A 16,488-nucleotide genomic window follows, 5' to 3' on the forward strand; every position below is an offset into this window, starting at 1 on the left:
ACTAAATAGTATCCACTTTCTGCTTGGTTTGGTTTTTACAACTCTGTGAAAGAGCGCAACACATACACACTGAACTATGCTCAACTCTACCGTGCAGGTCCAGCCAGCCTAGTCCTAAAGCACACAGTTGTCGATTTTTGTATCACATTGCAATGATGAAACTGGGGGGGACAAAAATGCAATTTCAGAATGTGGGGGGGACATGACACCCCCATCCCCAGTGAAAGTCGCGTCACTGATTATCTGCTTCAAAAATAAGCTATTGCAACAGTGACCAGGCAGCAAATAGGCAAAGTGGATCTGCGATATACTATATTGTAACTTCTGTTCATGTGGCCATAATAAAGAGGTGCAGTCATCTCAGAATAGACACTCCTCCCTGTCTGACCTGCTCAGCAAGGTGTGTCCAAGTTCCAATACCACTTATTCATCCCACGTGGTGCATTTGTGGGAGGCAGTACAGGGAGGCCATACAGGCGTGTCTCTCTGTGTGTTTCTGCATGAGTATTTACTCTGTTATTGGCTCCCTCTCTCTTACTCTCTCTCTCTCTCAGTGCTTGTTTCTTAGTGTGAATGTTTACACAGTAATCTCCTGCTGATCCTGTCTGATGGGTGAGGTGCCGTTGCACAGGCAGAGCAGCTTAGGTAGCCAGAGAACACAAAGCTGAGAAGGACAGAAGAAAACATCACCAACAAGAGAGATACTGTTTTCCACCAGATTAAGACATTAACAAAAATAAAAAGGAAGGAGGAACACAGGAAATAATGGATTTTGAGAGAAGAGCAATGCGAATGCTCCAGAATGTGGAATGACCCAGTAGACACTCCGTACTGGCGAGAATAGATGGACCTGGGGTTCTAATGTGGCTCTGGGACACACAGGAAGTCGCTCTTTTCTTCAGCATCACATTGTATGTGTGCCACCTAGGTATGTATCCTATCCATACATGGAAACACTTCTGTGAGCATGTATCCATATATGGACATACTGATTTGTATGTGTTTAAATGTGAGTGCTTGTGTGTTTAAGGGCATGCCTATGTTTGCCTCAGAGTGTATGATGTAGGCCAAGCAATTTCAGAAGAAACTGTCTTCTGGTATTGGTTGACTAACTTTGAGTATTTCTCAACTTTTGCTCTGATGTGGTTTGTACCGGTGAAACAGAATGATAGTGCACTTAGACACACAGTGGTTTGTTAATTCCCCAAAACCTGGATAGGGCGTGATGGTTTCAAGGCATACCTCTGGCAGCCATAATGTTTCTCTGTCATTCTTTGCATGCTTTAACAAAATTCTTTGTGCATGCTTCATCTTGTGTGCACACACCTTTAGTTGGACTGGTGTTGTCTGAGTCAGTAATTCACATTGATTGAAACACATCTTACATGAGAAAACAACTGAAAGCAGGTGGCTATGAGGGCAATTACATTTGATAAATAAATACATTTGATTAACTGATTGGTTTTGAATTGCCCTCATGGCAATTCAAAACCAAACAATTAATCAAATGTATTTATAAAGCCCTTTTTAAATCAGCACATGTCACAAAGTGTTATACAGAAACCCAGCCTAAAACCCAAAAGAGTAAGCAATGCAGATTTAGAAGCACGGTGGCTAGGAAAAACTTCCTAGAACGGCAGGAACCTAGGAAGAAACCTAGAAAGGAACCTGGCTCTGAGGGGTAGCCAGTCCTCTTCTGATTGTGCCCGGTGGAGATTATAAGAGTACATAGCCATTTAGGCCAGATCGTTCTTCAAGATGTTCAAACGTTCATAGATGACCAGAAGGGTCACATAATAATCACAGTGGTTATAGAGGGTGCAACAGGTCAGCACCTCAGGAGTTAATATCAGTTGGCATTCAAAGTTTCGAGACTGCAGGTGGGGGGGGGGGGAGACAGAGAGAGAACGAGAGAGAGTCAAAACAGCAGGTCTGTAACGGCCATCGAAGTCGAAGGGAGTAGACCAAGGCGCAGCGGGTTGAGTGCTCATAATGAACTTTATTTCGAACACTAAACAAAACAAGAAAAAACACGACATCCAAACAGTACTGTCTGGTACAAGAAACACTGAACAGAAAATAACCACCCACAAACACAATGACAAAAAAAAACTACTTAAATATAGTCTCTAATCAGAGGCAACGAGATACAGCTGCCTCCAATTAGAGACCAATCCCAAACACTTCCAACCTAGACTAACATAGAACATAACCCCAAAATCCCGAAACACACAAACCAAACACCCCCTGTCACGCCCTGACCAAACTACAATAACAAATAACCCCTTTTACTGGTCAGGACGTGACAAGGTCCAGGACAAGGTGGCACATCAGGTAAACAGGTCTTGGAACCGACGCATTGCCACAATCATACCCTGGATCTAGTTTTGTGTAATAAACATTGTGGATCTAAATGTTTTCTTCATAATCTTGGACTATCGGACCACCATGTTATTACATTAGAAATCGCAACAAATGATTTGCTAAGACCCCAACCAAGGATTATCAAAACACGTGCTATAAATTCTCGGACAACCCAAAGATTCCTAGATACCCTTCCAGACTGCCCACACCTACCTAAGGACTCCGGAGTACAAAAATCAGTTAACCACCTACCCAGGATCTAAACTTAACCTTGCGTAATACCCCAGATGCAGTCGCAAACAAAAACATTTGTCACAAGAAACTAGCTCCCTGGTTTACAGAAAATACCCAAGCCCTGAAGCAAGCTTCCAGAAAATTGGAACGGAAATGGCGCTCCACCATATTTGAAGTTTTCCGACTAGCTACACGGACAAGTTCCTGCCTGGTTTAGATCTTATCTGTAGGAAAGATATCAGTTTGTCTCTGTGGATGGTTTAAGGACCACTATTCTTTTCACAGTGTATAAAACATTAGGAACACCTTCCTAATATTGAGTTTTGCCCTCAGAACAGCTTAATAAATTCTTCAGTGCCTGGACTCTAAAAGGTATCAAAAGCATTCCACACAGATGCTGGCCCATGTTGACTCCAATGATTCCCACAGTTGTGTCAAGTTGGCTGGATGTCCTTTGGGTGGCGGACCATTCTTGATACACATGGGAAACTGTTCAGCATGAAAAACCCAGCAGCATTGCAGTTCTTGACACATTAAAACCGATGCGCCTGGCACCTATTACCATACACCGTTCAAAGGCACTTAATTCTTTTGTCTTGCCCATTCACCCTCTGAATGGTGCACATACACAATGTCTCAATTATCTCAAGGTTTAAAAATCCTTCTTTAACCTGTCTCCTCCCCTTCATCTACACTGATTGAAGTGGATTTAGCAAGTGACATCAATAATGGATTCACCTGGATTCACCTGGTCAGTCTGTCATGGAAAGAGCAGGTGTTACTAATGTTTTGTACAATCAATGTATACTCTACCTCTTGGGTATGTCATTCGGAAACTCAATGTAAACGTTCACTGCTATGCAGACGACACACAGCTGTACATTTCGATGAAACTTGGTGAAGCCCCAAAATTGCCTAGCCTCGAAGCCTGTGTTTCAGACATAAGGAAGTGGATGGCAGCAAATGTTTTACTTTTGAACTTGGACAAAACAAGATACTAGTTCAAGGTCCCAAGAAACAAAGAAATCTTCTGTTTGATCTGACAATTTATCTTGATGGTTATACAGTTGCCTCAAATAAAACTTTGAAGGACCTCAACGTTACTCTGGACCTTATATTTAAAGAGCAGCTTTTTTCCTGGAGTGATGAACCACCCTTGCTGTGTCTGCCTGGCTGGCTCCTCTCTCTCCACTGGGATTATCTGCCTCTGACCATATTACGTGGGCTTAATCACTGGCTTGATAATGCTCTCCCATGCCGTCCCTAGGAGGGGTGAATCATGCCGTGCCATGCTTTTTTTTCTCGATAAACTCGACTTGAATGGGTTGAGTCACTGTCCGGTTTTGCGCCCCCTTCGGGCGTGCGATGGGCGAGATCAGAAATGCCTTATTTACATAAGTATTCAGACCCTTTGCTATGACACTCGAAATTGAGCTCAGGTGCCTCCTGTTTCCATTGATCATCCTTGAGATGTTTCTACAACTTGATTGGAGTCCACCTATGGAAAATTCAATTGATTGGACATTATTTGGAAAGGCACACACCTGTCCATATAAGGTCCCACAGTTGACAGTGCATGTCAAAGCAAAAACCAAGGCATGAGGATGAAGGAATTGTCCGTAGAGCTCCGAGACAGGATTGTGTCGAGGCAGAGATCTGGGGAAGGGTGCCAAAAATGTCTGCAGCATTGAAGGTCCCCGGGAACACCTTCATCATTTTTAAATGGAAGAAGTCTGGAATCACCAAGACACTTCCTAGAGTTGGCCGCCCGGCCAAACTGAGCAATCGGGGAGAAGGTTCTTGGTCAGGGAGGTGACGAAAAACCCGATGGTCACTCTGACAGAACTCTAGAGTTCCTCTGTGGAGGTAGGAGAACCTTCCAGAAGGACAACCATCTCTGCAGCACTTCACCAATCAGGCCTTTACGGTAGAGTGACCATACGGAAGCCACACCTCATTAAAAGGCATATGATAGCCCACTTGGAGTTTGCCAAAAGGCACTTAAAGACTGTCAGACTTAAAGACTGTCAGGTCTGATGAAACCAAATTTGAACTCCTTGACCTTCCTCCATCTGGAGGAAACCTGGCACCATCCCTACAGTGAGGTATGGTGGTGGCAGCATCATGCTCTGGGGATGTTTTTCAGCGGCAGGGACTGGTAGACTAGTCAGGATCGAGGCAAAGATGAACAGAGAGATCCTTGATGAAAAGTACAGAGAGATCCTTGATGAAAACCTACTCCAGAGCACCCAGGACCTCAGAATAGGCCAAGGTTCACTTTCCAACAGGACAACAACCCTAAGCACAGTGGCTTCGGGACAAGTCTCTAAATGTCCTTGAGTGGGCCAGCCAGAGCCCGGACTTGAACCCGATCGAACATCTCTGAAGAGACCTGAAAATAGACCGAGCTTGAGAGGATCTGCAGAGAAGAATGGGAGAAACTTCCCAAATACAGGTGTGCCAAGCTTGTAGCGTCATACCCATGAACACTAGAGGCTGCATTCAAATCAAATCAAATCAAATTTTATTTATCACATGCACCGAATACAACAGATGTAGACCTTACAGTTAAATGCTTACTTACAAGCCCCTAACCAACAATGCAGTTTCAAAAAAAATATGGATAAGAATAAGAGATAAAAGTAAAAAGTAATTAAAGAGCAGCAGTAAAATAACAATAGCGAGACTATATACAGGGGGTACCGATACAGAGTCAATGTGTGGGGGCACCTGTTCGTTTAGGTAGTATGTACATGAAGGTAGAGTTATTAAAGTGACTATGCATATATGACAACAGAGAGTAGCAGCGGTGGAAAGAGGGACAGAGGGAGGGGGAGGGGGGCAATGCAAATATTCTGGGTAGCCATTTGACTAGATGTTCAGGAGTCTTATGGCTTTGGGGTAGAAGCTGTTTAGAAGCCTCTTGGACCTAGACTTGGCACTCCGGTACCACTTGCCGTGCGGTGGCTGCGAAATGTGCTTTAACAAAGTACTGAGTAAGTAAAGGGTCTGAATACTTATGTAAATCTGATATTTCAGTTTTTTATTTTGAATACATTTGGCAAAATGTATAAAAACCTGTTTTTGCGGTGTGTGTTGATTGATGAGGGAAAAAAATATTTGATGAATTTTAGAATAAGGCTGTAACCTAACAAAATGTGGAACAAGTCAAGGGGTCTGAATACTTTCCAAAGGCACTGTTTACAGTCCGTACCGCCTATACACACCCTGTATATATATATATATATATATTTATATATATATATATATATATATATATATATATATATACAGTTATATAGTACCAGTCAACTGTATATATGAAGTCGGAAGTTTACATATACTTAGGTTGGAGTCATTAAAACTTGTTTTTCAACCCCTCCACAAATTTCTTGTTAACAAACTGTATTTTTGGCAAGTCGGCTAGGACATCTACTTTGTGCATGACACAAGTAATTTTTCCAACAATTGTTTACAGACAGATTATTTCACTTATTTGACTTGTATCACAATTCCAGTGGGTCAGAAGTTTACATACACTAAGTTGACTGTGCCTTTAAACAGCTTGGAAAATTCCAGAAAATGATGTCATGGCTTTAGAAGCTTCTGATATGCTAATTGACATCATTTCAGTCAATTGGAGGTGTAGCTGTGGATGTATTTCAAGGCCTACCTTCAAACTCAGTGCCTCTTTGCTTGACATCATGGGAAAAATCAAATGAAATCAGCCAAGACCTCAGAAAATAAATTGTAGACCTCCACAAAGTCTGGTTCATCCTTGGGAGCAATTTCCAAACACCTGAAGGTACCACGTTCATCTGTACAAACAATAGTACACAAGTATAAACACCACGGGACCACACAGCCATCATCCCGCTCAGGAAGGAGATGCGTTCTGTCTCCTAGAGATGATCGTACTTTGGTGCAAAAAGTGCAAATCAATCCCAGAATAACAGCAAAGGACCTTGTGAAGATGCTGGAGGAAACAGGTACAAAAGTATCCATATCCACAGTAAAACAAGTACTATATAAACATAACCTGAAAGGCTGCTCAGCAAGGAAGAAGTCACTGCTCAAAAACCGCCATAGAAAAGCCAGACTATGGTTTGCAACTGCAAATGGGGACAAAGATCGTACTTTTTGGAGAAATGTCCTCTGGGCTGATGAAACAAAATAGAACTGTTTGGCCATAATGACCATAATGACCAACTGTTTGGCCATAATGACCATCTTTATGTTTGGAGGAAAAAGGGGGAGGCTTGCAAGCCAAAGAACACCATCCCAACCGTGAAGCACAGGGGGTGGCAGCATCATGTTGTGGGGGTGCTTTGCTGCAGGAGGGACTGGTGCACTTCACAAAATAGATGCCATCATGAGGATGGAAAATTATGTGGATATATTGAAGCAATATCTCATGACATCAGTCAGGAAATTAAAGCTTGCTTGCAAATGGGTCTTCCAAATGGACAATGACCCCAAGCATACTTCCAAAGTTGTGGCAAAATGGCTTAACGACAACAAAGTCAACGTATTGGAGTGGCCATCACAAAGCACTGACCTGAATCCTACAGAAATTTTGTGGGCAGAACTGAAAAAGCGTGACCAAGGAGGCCTACAAACCTGACTCAGTTACACCAGCTCTGTCGGGAGGAATGGGAGAAAATTCACCCAACTTATTGTGGGAAGCTTGTGGAAGGCTACCCAAAATGTTTGATTCAAGTTAAACAATTTAAAGGCAATGTTACCAAATACTAATTGAGTGTATGTAAACATCTGACCCACTGGGAATGTGATGAAAGAAATAAAAGCTGAAATAAATCATTCTCTCTAATATTATTCTGACATTTCACATTCTTAAAATAAAGTGGTGATCCTAACTGACCTAAGACAGGGAATTTTTACTTGGATTAAATGTCAGGAATTGTGAAAAACTGAGTTTAAATGTATTTGGCTAGGGTGTATGTAAACTTCTGACTTCAACTGTATATTATATATATATTCTGGACTCTGACATTGCTCGTTCTGATATTTCTTAATTTCTTTCTTTTTACGTTTTGGATTATGTGTGTATTGTTTTGTATTGTTAGATATTACTGCACTGCTGAAGCTTGAAACACAAGCATTTCGCTGCACCTGCAATAACATCTTCAAATCTGTGTAAGTGAACAATAAACTTTGATTTGAGATGAAGCGACGTGCTAGAATCACATGCCAATGTGTCATCTCAAAGTCATTTGATGGCAGCAAACCCATAATACAGTATGACAATATGTTATGTAATGTCTGTGGACTGAAAACATTCTGTCTTTTGTGGAGAGGTTGAATATTAACTGGTCGTTATGTAAGGGAGTAGGGTAAAGGGGGGTATTTCTTCTGTCAGAGCTGAGGGGCCAATTGGGCTCAAAAAAATAAAAAACTGAAGGTAGTTGATCCGTTGCTCATAAAAAAGGCAAGTGGGAAGTCAGAAAATTACTGTGGTGATAACATGTCAATAAAACATCAGTGTGTGGGTAATATGTTGATTTATCTGATTCTAAAATACAAATCAGAAATATCAACTTCTCTTTATCTGTCATACATTAAAAAACACTGTTCCTCTCTCTTTCCCTTCCTCCCTCCGCTACGTTCTTCCTTCGGCAGCTGGAGCCATCTCAATTCGGTCTCCTCAGCAGAGTCTGACCAGGCCTGTCCAACAGGATGTATTGTTCTCTGTGGACATCTCCTGTGTTGGGATTCCCACAATACAGTGGACCTTTATGTCTGGCAGGGTGAGCAGAGAAATTGGGGCGTGGCAACCTGGGGGGTTTACCAATGTATCAGAGGACTACATGGACAGAATCCTCACATACACTAATGGATCTATGGGACTTTCGGACCTACGTATTCAGGACACTGGCTTCTACATGATCACTGTGACTGAACTGTCCGGGAGCAGCAAAGATGCAGGATTTGTCTTGAATGTGGAAGGTGAGTGAATGGTGGGTGCAGGCCTATATCACAATGTGGCATTTTGCTTTAGGCTACAGTGTTAGTGTTACATCATAGCTGACATTCACAAGAACCTCTTTATGGAACTGTTTTCCTCTCAGTCCTGGAGACGTTTTCTGTAGCGGCCTTATGGTGTTATTGAACAGTATCTTTATGAGTAGTTCAGTACAAGTGACCTTCATTGAACTCTACCATTATGAGTAAGCTAGTTAGTGGAAGTGAGAATGAACATGGTGTGTTCTCCCTCCCTGTGTTGTAGAGGTTCTGTATGAGGACCTCCAGTACCTGGCAGTGTTTGCTGTAGTGCTGGCCTCCTTGGCTGGCTTCCTCATGGTCTCCATGTGGCTCATGGACAAAGCCTACAGCCAGATCAATGCATGGAGACAGAGGCGGCAGATGCCAGGTAAATACTTTTAGAATGATTTTGGTAATATAAATAATTAGTAATTCAATGACTCAAGTTTGATAGTTCTTGTGTGTACGTGGTTCATTGAATTTCTCATTTTTTGTATAATCTCCAGAGAATGATGTAACTGAGCTGCAACCTCTCTGATATGAAGATCTGAGAAAGCCAGATGGGACTGCCCAACAACCAATATGAGCTAAAATGAAAGACTAATTGTATAAATCAATGAAAGCATCCACAGAGTGTAAATAATTTCAGGAACAGATGAAGGATTATCAACCTACGTGCCTCAAGACAAACTGCATGTATTATTTTACTGTACATGAAAACTGTATACACAACAACTGATATTAGTCCATGCTATTTTATGTAAGGAAACACTGACAAGTGGAAACAAATTATATATTTATTTTCACAGCTGAGGTTTTCAGTTTCTTTTACTGTAACATTTAAAATATACAGTTGAGGTCAGAAGTTTGCATACACTTAGGTTGGAGTCATTAAAACTAGTTGTTTTTCAACCACTCCACACATTTCTTGTTAACAAACTATAGTTTTGGCAAGTCGGCTAGGACATCTACCTTGTGCATGACAAGTAATTTTTCCAACAGCTGTTTACAGACAAATTATTTCACTTATAATTCACTGTATCACAATTCCAGTGGGTCAGAAGTTTACATACACTAAGTTGACTGTGCCTTTAAATAGCTTGGAAAATTCCAGAAAATGATGTCATGCTTTAGAAGCTTCTGATATGCTAATTGACATCATTTGAGTCAATTGGAGGTGTACCTGTGGATGTATTTCAAGGCCTACCTTCAAACTCAGTGCCTCTTTGCTTGACATCATGGGAAAATCAAATGAAATCAGCCAAGACATCCACAAGTCTGGTATATAATAATAATAATAATACATTGGCACAGGTAAGTCAAATGTCCAAGCAAATCCACAAACATCAATGCATGATTTCCACAAAAGTGGATCAAGTTAGAATTCAGCCCATAGAAAAATAATCTGAGATAGCGAGAGAGTGTGATAGTGGCCGGACCTAAGGACAGGGGGTGAGGGCTGTCATGAGAAGATCCATCTTGTAAACAAAATTGCGTCCCTCCATCTTGCTCCAGTGGGCCTCTTTGTAGAGCCCTCGCAGGTGGTTCCACTTCCCATCCTGGATGACGTCAGACTTGGGCAGCTCCTTGTTCTGGCTGCGTGGGAACTGGACCACGAGCTTCCAGCCGCTCTCTGGACCACTACGCACTGGAAAAGATACAACACATTCATTTGGACAAATATTAGCATTATCTTAAGTTTCAGTCATTCAGATCATCATATTCGTTTTCAGACTAAATGAGCAGTTTAAGGTGCATGACGGCCAACATGCCAGTGATTGATTGAAGCACGGTACCTGAGATTGCGTATTCCCCGTTGGAGGAGGCAACGGTGATGGCCGAGGCGTTTCCGATGCTCTCCACAGAGCCCAGGCCCAAATGGTTACTGAAGCTCAGAACATGCCAACTCATCACCTTAGCCAGCTGCTGTACCGCATGGACCTGCTGCTGAGACATCTGCAGTACCAGGGGACAGGGGGGCACTGTTACTCAATAGTTCAGACAGGAAGCTACAAAAAGGCTACATCAATACTTTGAAATGGACTTGAATAAAAGTTTCCCTGGAGCAATAGGCAGTGAAGAACTACAGCAGGTCTAGCAAATGCATCTAGTCATGCATTTTAGAACATACAGCAAGCATTTTAGTTGGCTTCTAGCTATACTTGACTGTAATACAGAGTACATAAACAGCAGGTGGAGATGTGAGAGCAGTCACTTGGTCCCCTGACCTGAGAGAGGAGGAAGTCCTGCAGCCCCTGTTCCTGGTGAGAGAGGGTGATGACACGTCTGTCCCTGTGCACCACTCAGATCTGCTCAACCCCTATGTTCAGCTGCAGCTGGATAGACCTGCACACACACATAAGGTCATGGAACATTCTTTCTCCATGGTCAAAGTTTTATCTAGACAAGACCTTTACCGAACACTGACAAAGCTGAATAATTGCCCGAATTAAATTGTTGGTAATTCATTAAGGTGAAACCTCTTCTTCTGTTGATCGAACACAGAACCTACCTTTTTCCTTTTAATTAATTCTCTACACTCACCAAAATGTTCTATTCTAGACGATATGTCGCCAATTCCTGGCCCAGAAGTGTATTCTCTAAACACTGTCCCCCAAACCATGTATAAAGAGCACTCTGCCTCTGTTACTCTGGCTTAGCCAGTCCCCCTGGCTTTAACAGTACTCTGCCTCTGTTGCTCTGGCCTAGCCAGTCCTCCTGGCTTTAATGGTACTCTGCCTCTGTTACTCTGGCTTAGCCAGTCCCCCTGGCTTTAACAGTACTCTGCCTCTGTTGCTCTGGCTTAGCCAGTCCCCCTGGCTTTAACAGTACTCTGCCTCTGTTGCTCTGGCCTAGCCAGTCCTCCTGGCTTTAACAGTACTCTGCCTCTGTTGCTCTGGCCTAGCCAGTCCTCCTGGCTTTAACAGTACTCTGCCTCTGTTGTTCTGGCTCTGGCTCTGTTACTCTGGCTTAACCAGTCCTCCTGGCTTTAACAGTACTCTGCCTCTGTTACTCTGGCCTAGCCAGTCCTCCTGGCTTTAACAGTACTCTGCCTCTGTTGCTCTGGCCTAGCCAGTCCTCCTGGCTTTAACAGTACTCTGCCTCTGTTACTCTGGCCTAGCCAGTCCTCCTGGCTTTAACAGTACTCTGCCTCTGTTGCTCTGGCCTATCCAGTCCTCCTGGCTTTAACAGTACTCTGCCTCTGTTGCTCTGGCCTAGCCAGTCCTGGCTTTAACAGTACTCTGCCTCTGTTGCTCTGGCCTAGCCAGTCCTCCTGGCTTTAACAGTACTCTGCCTCTGTTGCTCTGGCCTAGCCAGTCCTCCTGGTTCCTGCTCCACTTACTTGCAGATCTGCTTGTAACCCTGGGAGGTGATGAGGACTTTGACACTAGACTCGTACACATCGTTGATGTTGGACCAGTGGGCCTGGATCTGGGGGTCTTCTATACGGCTGGCCAGGTTGTCAATGGTCCGCGCCGTCCTGAAACAGACACGAGGGGTGGACTTGCAGTCAATGTTGAGTTGCTGTCCTGTAAAATTCTAATTCAGTAACATACGGTTTCATTGTGCCAACATTTTCCTGATTTGTGATTTTACAACAAAGATAGGAGGTGCTTTGACTGAAACAACAAGCCTGACAGGAGAGAAGACTTTTATAAAAAATGTGAAAAAGAAAACAGTATAACAGTATTAGCTTGTCACTGATGTGTGATGTGGTGTGTGTTTGTGCCTACCTGCTGCGTAGGAAGATGTGTTTGGCCTGTTTGATGATCTTCTCCAGTAGGCCCTCGTTTTGCTGCAGGTTGGAGATCACAGCCTTGTCATAGGCCATGGGCCCTGACATACGCTGCCTCTTGTGGCCAAAGGGGGCACTAGCTGGATGGGGCATCACTATGGAACTCAGGGTCTGCTTGTGGAACTGTGGGTGGGAAGGAGGGGCATTTATATTGATCAATATGTATCACAGTTCACACAATCAGAAATGATACACATGCATATGTATAACATATATTTATTTTTTTAAACACGGGGGACTTAGTTTGGTCAGTCTCTGTCTGAGTACGTCTTTGGTCAACAATATAATTACTAGATGGTGAGATTCAATTTAGTTCCATCATTTTCCATGCAGACAGACAGGCGGACCCACCTCTCTCATGAGCTGGTGCAGGGTGTGTTAAAATGTAGAGGTGTTCGTCAGGTTTGGGTTTCTCTGGAGACGCCCTCTGGTTCTTCTTCTCTCCAGTGGAGTGACACCGAGAAACGGACAACTGGAGACCTGCAGGGAGGATAGACAACCTTAACGGTGGTGTAATACAGAAATCTCCAAGAGTAGGACTCTGCACACCTGACGAGCGGTGAATAACAGCAAAAGCATCTCCGGACACTTAGAACGTACTACTCAAGGTAACACAGACAAAAAACAAACATATAAATGCATTAATTTTGCATGGTTTCATGGAGTATGAATTTTCCATAGGCTACAATAACCCTCCTAAAAGCATTGTAAAGAGTCCTCACCTGGAAAGGGTTGGGAGATGATCTGGTTCTTGACTACGATGTGGGGGATGTGGTACTTGATCTGAACCGCCTCCCGGGACAGCTGGGCGAAGATCTCCTTACAGAGCAGCACGTTCTGAGCAGCTTCCAGCTTCATATGCCACGGCTGAATGCCTACTTTAGCTTTAGGCTGCCTCCTGAACAGGCTCACAGTGCCTAGGTCAAATCAAATCAAATGTATTTATATAGCCCTTCGTACATCAGCTGATATCAAAAAAGTGCTGTACAGAAACCCAGCCTAAAACCCCAAACAGCAAGCAATGCATGTGAAAGAAGCACGGTGGCTAGGAAAAACTCCCTAGGAAAAACTCCCTAGAAAGGCCAAAAACCTAGGAAGAAACCTAGAGAGGAACCAGGCTATGAGGGGTGGCCAGTCCTCTTCTGGCTGTGCCGGGTGGATATTATAACAGAACATGGTCAAGATGTTAAAATGTTCATAAATGACCAGCATGGTCAAATAATAATAATCATAGTAGTTGTCGAGGGTGCAACAAGCACGTCCGGTGAACAGGTCAGGGTTCCATAGCCGCAGGCAGAACAGTTGAAACTGGAGCAGCAGCATGGCCAGGTGGACTGGGGACAGCAAGGAGTCATCATGCCAGGTAGTCCTGAGGCATGGTCCTAGGGCACCTATGTCAGGGGCTTGTTTCTGGATTTGAAACCTGGAAGAAAACACATAACAATATTTAAGAGGCCAGGCCGAACATTGACATCACAAGGACATATGTTCTCTGAGCTGAGGAAAAGTTCAAGAGGGCCAGCAGTCTTTATTCACTTTGATGTAAGCTGATCCCTCCAGATCACTGGGGATCTGGACATTCAGTGGACAGTAATCCTCCGGGAGCTTCTTGTCCAAGTCAATGTCCATGTTCTTTATCACCTTAAAAGGTGCCGGTATGAGGAATCAAGGATCCTGCAGAGAGAGACATGGCATTAGAAATGAGCTATATAATGTCAGAAAAACACTGAATGTGGAGAAGGTGGTAAATACCGCAATGACACTAAATGAAACATTTGAGCAGAGTTAAAGCCTCCATACCTGCGCTCCTGTAGCTGAGGTCTCCCAGGATCTTGTCTCCTACTTTGCGTAGTTTCCACTCCGAGCAGAACCGCTCTGAGTTGAAGTCCCTCTGTCTTCTGTTCTCCTGGTTCTCTGCCACTGACTTGGTTAGTTTCTCTGCCCCCTTCAGGAGCAGATGAGCTGCTGTGGCCAAAGACTTCTTCTTACAGATGAGCTGGAACACCTGGGGTGTCTAGAGTAGGGTGTGAGGTAGGGATTGGGGAGGTCAGGGGAGAGAGAGTGAGGTCATAGGTACATGTCAAATAGTCCAAAGTGGCTTCATCTCCTTCATCTGCAGTGACCTCAAAACACAGGATAGGTCAAAATAAGCAATATGTTGGATGTGTATTGTGTACCAGGAATTTGCTTTCATTGTCATTCTAGTTTTTCCACATCAGTGCAAATGAAGAATGAACCACTTGAGACTACGGAGATGCATTGAAAAGATTGAAGTCGTGAGTAAAGCCACTTAGTTAGGCCGACCTTTCCGGCTGAGGGGTCCTGGGACACTGGGTCCAGGGCCATGCACTACTTCTCCTTGACTACGCTGAGGACGTCGTATAGCACACACATCTCTGTCAGGGAGCTGCGCAGGTTGTTATGCACTGAGTCCCAGGGCCACAAGGACGGCTGGAACTTCACTGTGGCTGGAAGAAGAAGCAGGTATCAATCAACCATTCTGTTCAGACCAACTCCCTACAAAGCGCTTAATAGAAACATAAATGTTGCTACAGATTAGGGCCGGGACCATACCTGTAGCATCGCAAGGAAACAAAACATGAAGCAGATTTAACTTCTTCAGGAAAACAGCCCTAATGTTGGAAACAAACGTTGTTATGTTGTCATTCAGAGTCACATTTTTTCCTCCAAGCTATAGCACACAATATTTTACAAACAGCTTGTTTTTAAAGGACCAAAAAGTGAGTTCTGCTTCGTGTTTTCATTTTTGCCATGGAACAAATATTACGATGTTGGTATCGTCACAGCCCTGCTACAGATGTCTATCAGATAGTCTCAGGAACACGCATGGTGGTTTTTCCATAATAACTCTCCAAGGCAGAAAGAAGGCAGAAAGAATCACTTTACAGTCAACTAATGAAGCTGGTGTAGACAAACACAATGTGTCCATGGGGTGACATACATTCATCCTCCTCTGGCTTTTGCTTCCTCCACTCCTGGGGGTCCCTGGGCTCTGCTTCCGTCCCCTCTTCATCGGAGTCTGATCCCTGGCCAAAGTCGATCCTCTGGGCTAGCTTGGCCAGGTTCTGGGACATGGACAAGGGAGGGACATATGTCTCCATGCCATCTCGAGACACCTCCTGGACCTGCTTCTCGCAGGACAACTTGATGCCGACACGCACTGCTGGACCACCACCCGACATGATGATGGCGAAGAGTAGTCACACACAAAACCATTCAAATCACTACATTTTACCCACCATGACTATGGTCACAGACCAGGGCAAGTCTAGACAAATAAGTAGCTTGCTAAACAGACTACAGCTAGCCATGTAGCAAATATATACTGACCAAAAATATAAACACAACATGCAGCAATTTCAAAGATTTTACTGGGTTACAGTTCATATAAGGAAATCAGTCAATTGAAATAAATTCATTAGGCCCTAAATCTATGGATTTCACATGACTGGGCAGGGGTGTAGCCATGGATGGGCCTTGGGGGGCATAGGCCCACCCACTGGGGAGCCAGGCCCAGCCAATCAGAATGAGTTTTTCCCCACAAAAGGGCCCTATTACAGAGAGAAATACTCCTCAGCACCCCTCCTACATTTTATTTCAATAATTTAATCTTTATTTAATTAGGCAAGTCAGTTAAGAACAAATTATTATTTACAATGACGGCCTATTTGTAACCCCCCCCGGCCAAACCCTCCCTTAACCCGGAGGATGCTCGGCCATTTGTGCGCTGCCCTCCCGCAGGTGAAGACGCCGGATGTGGAGGTCCTGAGCTAGCATGGTTACACATGGTTGTGAGGCCGGTTGGACATACTGCCAAATTCTCTAAAACGATGCTGGAGGCAGCTTTTGGTAGAGAATTAAACATTAAATTATCTGGCAACAGCTCTGGTGGACATTACTGCAGACACCATGCCAATTGCACACTCCCTCAAAACGTAAGACATTTGTGGCATTGTGTTGTGTGACAAAACTGCACATTTTAAACTGTCATTTTATTGTCCCCAGCACAAGGTGGACCTGTGTAATGATCATGTTGTTTAAGCAGCTTCTTGATATGCCACACCGGTCAG

The 16,488-nt window shown here is 43.8% G+C and overlaps 1 protein-coding gene and 1 pseudogene across 1 annotated transcript; one reads left to right on the forward strand and one right to left on the reverse strand.

Annotated features, from left to right (window-relative positions):
• The first annotated feature begins 527 nt into the window (after positions 1–527).
• Positions 528–9,409, forward strand: vstm5 (V-set and transmembrane domain containing 5). Its single transcript, XM_014163242.2, has 4 exons — positions 528–928; positions 8,239–8,565; positions 8,846–8,989; positions 9,108–9,409. The coding sequence occupies exons 1-4, from the start codon at positions 862–864 to the stop codon at positions 9,137–9,139; spliced, it is 570 nt and encodes a 189-aa protein (XP_014018717.1). The 5' UTR covers positions 528–861; the 3' UTR covers positions 9,140–9,409.
• A 631-nt stretch (positions 9,410–10,040) lies between these two features.
• On the reverse strand, positions 10,041–15,666 carry LOC106581245 (mediator of RNA polymerase II transcription subunit 17-like; annotated as a pseudogene).
• Positions 15,667–16,488: the final 822 nt, after the last annotated feature.

The sequence above is a fragment of the Salmo salar genome, chromosome ssa20 (assembly GCF_905237065.1).
Source record: "Salmo salar chromosome ssa20, Ssal_v3.1, whole genome shotgun sequence".
In the NCBI taxonomy this organism is placed as follows: Eukaryota; Metazoa; Chordata; class Actinopteri; order Salmoniformes; family Salmonidae; genus Salmo; species Salmo salar.

What these genes read in the sequence shown, in the direction of transcription:
- vstm5 (XM_014163242.2), top strand. Translation starts at nt 862, where the DNA reads ATGTGGCTCTGGGACACACAGGAAGTCGCTCTTTTCTTCAGCATCACA. An exon ending in ATTGTATGTGTGCCACCTAG is followed by an intron (nt 929 to 8,238) that starts GTATGTATCCTA and finishes TTCCTTCGGCAG; the next exon opens with CTGGAGCCATCTCAATTCGG. An exon ending in ATTTGTCTTGAATGTGGAAG is followed by an intron (nt 8,566 to 8,845) that starts GTGAGTGAATGG and finishes CCTGTGTTGTAG; the next exon opens with AGGTTCTGTATGAGGACCTC.